At 60.1% G+C, this 2,848-nt stretch overlaps 1 protein-coding gene across 1 annotated transcript in view; it reads right to left on the bottom strand.

Annotated features, from left to right (window-relative positions):
- Positions 1-2,509, bottom strand: part of Fibcd1 (fibrinogen C domain containing 1) — a 32,979-nt gene extending 30,470 nt beyond the window's left edge. The window contains exon 1 of the mRNA XM_028757148.1: positions 2,215-2,509. Coding sequence (XP_028612981.1) covers positions 2,215-2,286 — 72 coding nt within the window. The 5' untranslated portion in view covers positions 2,287-2,509. The remainder of the gene's footprint in view (positions 1-2,214) is intronic.
- Positions 2,510-2,848: the final 339 nt, after the last annotated feature.

The raw sequence follows: 2,848 nt of genomic DNA, 5'->3' as shown, positions 1-2,848 counted from the left end.
GAGGGAAGGAAGGAAGGAAGGAAGGAAGGAAGGAAGGAAGGAAGGAAGGAAGGACAGGCAAGGGTGTGGGCTAGCCTGGAAGCACAGTCTTCCGTCCAGTGGGAAGAAACTGCACGTGTCCCACCTGGGAGCAAAGAGGAGAGCTGTGACAGAGGACAGGCTGGTTCTCCATGCACAGCACTCTGAGGTTTACAAATACACCTGAAGCCCACTGGTCTTCCCCATCAGCTCAGGTGGCACGAGGAAGAAGAGAGAATGGTTGGGCCCTTTCACAGATGCTTCAGCAAGAACATAAGCATGTCAGGGATCAAGATAGAACTAGAAGACCGGGGAGCCGGCCCCAGGGGAGCTGAGGCACACCTCTCTCCCTCCCACCCCCTACTCTCTCAATGTCTGGTCTCATGTGGCCATGATAACTCACAGTGGCCATGGAGGATGGAAGGGGTGTCTGATGCCCCCATACCCAACATAGACCCAGCTGGGCTCTACCTGGTGCAGCTGGGAGCTGGTTCTCAGGGGCAGCAGTGTCTAACAGACCACCCCTGGCCCAGAACACCTTGAAGCCCCATTTATAGAAGACTTCCCAGAAACCCCCACCCCTCCTCTCCCATGCTCCTCCTGGCAGAGTTTCAAGCATCTGACCTCAGCAATGGCCCTTACCTCAGCTGGGCTTCTGGAAAAGGCTGCAGCCTGGGAAGGGGGCAGTGGGGGAATTTGTGGCCCCAGAGAACTAGAGCCAGAACTAGACATTTTCAAAAACAATGAAACTGCCTGGACCAAGCCCCACCTCAGGCAATCAGGGAGGCCTCCAAGAGGAGGTGGCCTCTTTCCCACCCTCTGTAGAACAGGTAGGGTGTCCTGGGTGTGCAGTATTTGGGGGCCTGGTGATGTCAATCTAGTGAGAGAGCAAAGGTCTAGAAGTGGGATCAGACCCAGGGAGGCAAATAACAAGCAGTCAGGACCCAGGAGGTACCAAAAGGAGGGAAGACTGGACCAGCCTTGGGGACAAGCCTTGAGGTTTCCACGGCTCCTTTAAGATCTCAGCAGGAAGGGTCCTGCCACCTGGGGACATAGTGAAGACAGGAAGAGTTAAGAAGGGGGACAGACCACCCAGGCAGGCAATGGAACTGTCTGAGGTTAGAAAGCTAGAGTTCTCTCGGGCTCATGTGCTGTGTGGCTTGGGCATATTCAACCTCCCTGATCCTCGTCTGGGATGTGGGAAGTGTATACTTGTGAAGATCCAGCTTTGCAAACTGTAGCTAACTGGTCCCCTTGCCAGACCAGTGTTACTCTGAAAGAAAGGCAGGGTGCAGCTTTGAATAGTGAGGAATGGCCACGCCCGCCCCTGCCACCTCCTCCTTCTCTGGTTGCAAACTCTCACTGTTCCTTCCCCAGTGACATCTGTCTGGGAGAAATTTAAAATTTAAAACGGGCAGCCCCATTATCTGCTCTCCTTGGCGAATGGCCTCCTCAATACGCCTGTCTATCCCAGTCCCTTGATGGCTCAGCCTGGGGCAGTCCTGCGGCCACCCCAATGCCTCAGACGCTGGATGCCCAGTACCTCAGCAGCCCCTCCCTGCTCTGTCCCAGCTGCTGCAGTGCACAGCCCTGGGCACCCTCCAAGCCGGGACACTTCACTGTTCCTGCAGAGGTAGTAGGAAGAGAAGATCAGCCAGACTCAGGTTCAAATCCCTATAGGGCTGCGTGGCCTCGGGCTGCAGCAGGACCTCTCTGAGCCTTGTTCTCCTGTTCTTAAAGTCAGAGACTCACAGTGCCTAGGCTTCTTATAGGAGATTAATATTACTGTTCCCCAGTTGAATTTGGGCGCCTGGGTAAAGAGGGCGGACTTGGGGAGCCGGTCCTGTTCTTGAAGCCTGGAAAGATGTGCGGGGTGCCCGGCACAGGTTAAGGAATTGCAAGTGAGGAGGACCCCATTGAGGCTGTAGGAGAACGGGACTCTGCGCGCCGGTCATCTGTCGGCTGTCCCCAACAGAAGGACTGATCCACAACCAAGTATAGGGCCTCTCTCCCCTCTGCACGAGCAGCACAGGGGTCTCCGGTGGGGGGTGGGGACTGGCTGCAGCGTGTGCCTTCTGCAGGGAGCCCAGAGTTCAAGTCTCCGCTGAGAGAAGGAGAAGAGCAGGTGCTCCCCCTAAGCTCTGCACAAGCTCCCCAAACTCCAGCCCCCACAGCCGTCCCCGCGCCCGTGGGTACCTGCGGTTTGTCGCGCGGTCGGTCCTCAAGTTGGGACGCGCCGCCCACGGTCTTCCACCGCTCGTGGACCATCTTCCCGCAGGACCCGCGGGGGTGCAGGGCGAGGGCGAGCGCAAAGGAGGCGAGGGGTGCGCAGGGTGCGTTGCACTCGCAAGAAGTCCCCTCGGTACCGGGTATCCGCGGTGGCCCGGGAGCGGCGGCCGCCAGCTAGGCTGCGTGTGAGCGCGTGTGATCGCTGGGAGCGCGGGCGCGAGCCTCTGAGAGCCGCCCGCGCCGCGCCGTCCCCGCGTCCCGCTCCCGCGCCTCCCGCGCGCTCCGCCCTCTTCCTCCCTGCTCAGTCTCCGCGGCTCCGTCTGGGACGCTCGGGGCCTTTTATTGCTCCCCGCGGCTTCCCGGGCACGCGCGCGCGCCCCCCTGAGGGCTCTAAGAGTGACTCCCGCTCCAGCCCGGTCGCTGGGGGGTGAGGGGGACTAGCCAGCAGCAGCGGGCAGCCACGGGCTCCCCGAGGAACCTGTGCGCCCTGCGGAGCCCCGCGCAAACTTCCTCTCGGGCGGGACTCGTCTAAGTCCCCAGGTGCGGGGCTCACACCTAAGGAAGGGGCTAAGCGGAGGCCGGGTGTCCCTTGCGGGGCTTC

Source organism: Grammomys surdaster, unplaced genomic scaffold (genome assembly GCF_004785775.1).
Source record: "Grammomys surdaster isolate TR1022 unplaced genomic scaffold, NIH_TR_1.0 126133, whole genome shotgun sequence".
Lineage (NCBI taxonomy): Eukaryota > Metazoa > Chordata > Mammalia > Rodentia > Muridae > Grammomys > Grammomys surdaster.
This window is presented reverse-complemented; position numbering and strand designations above follow the sequence as displayed.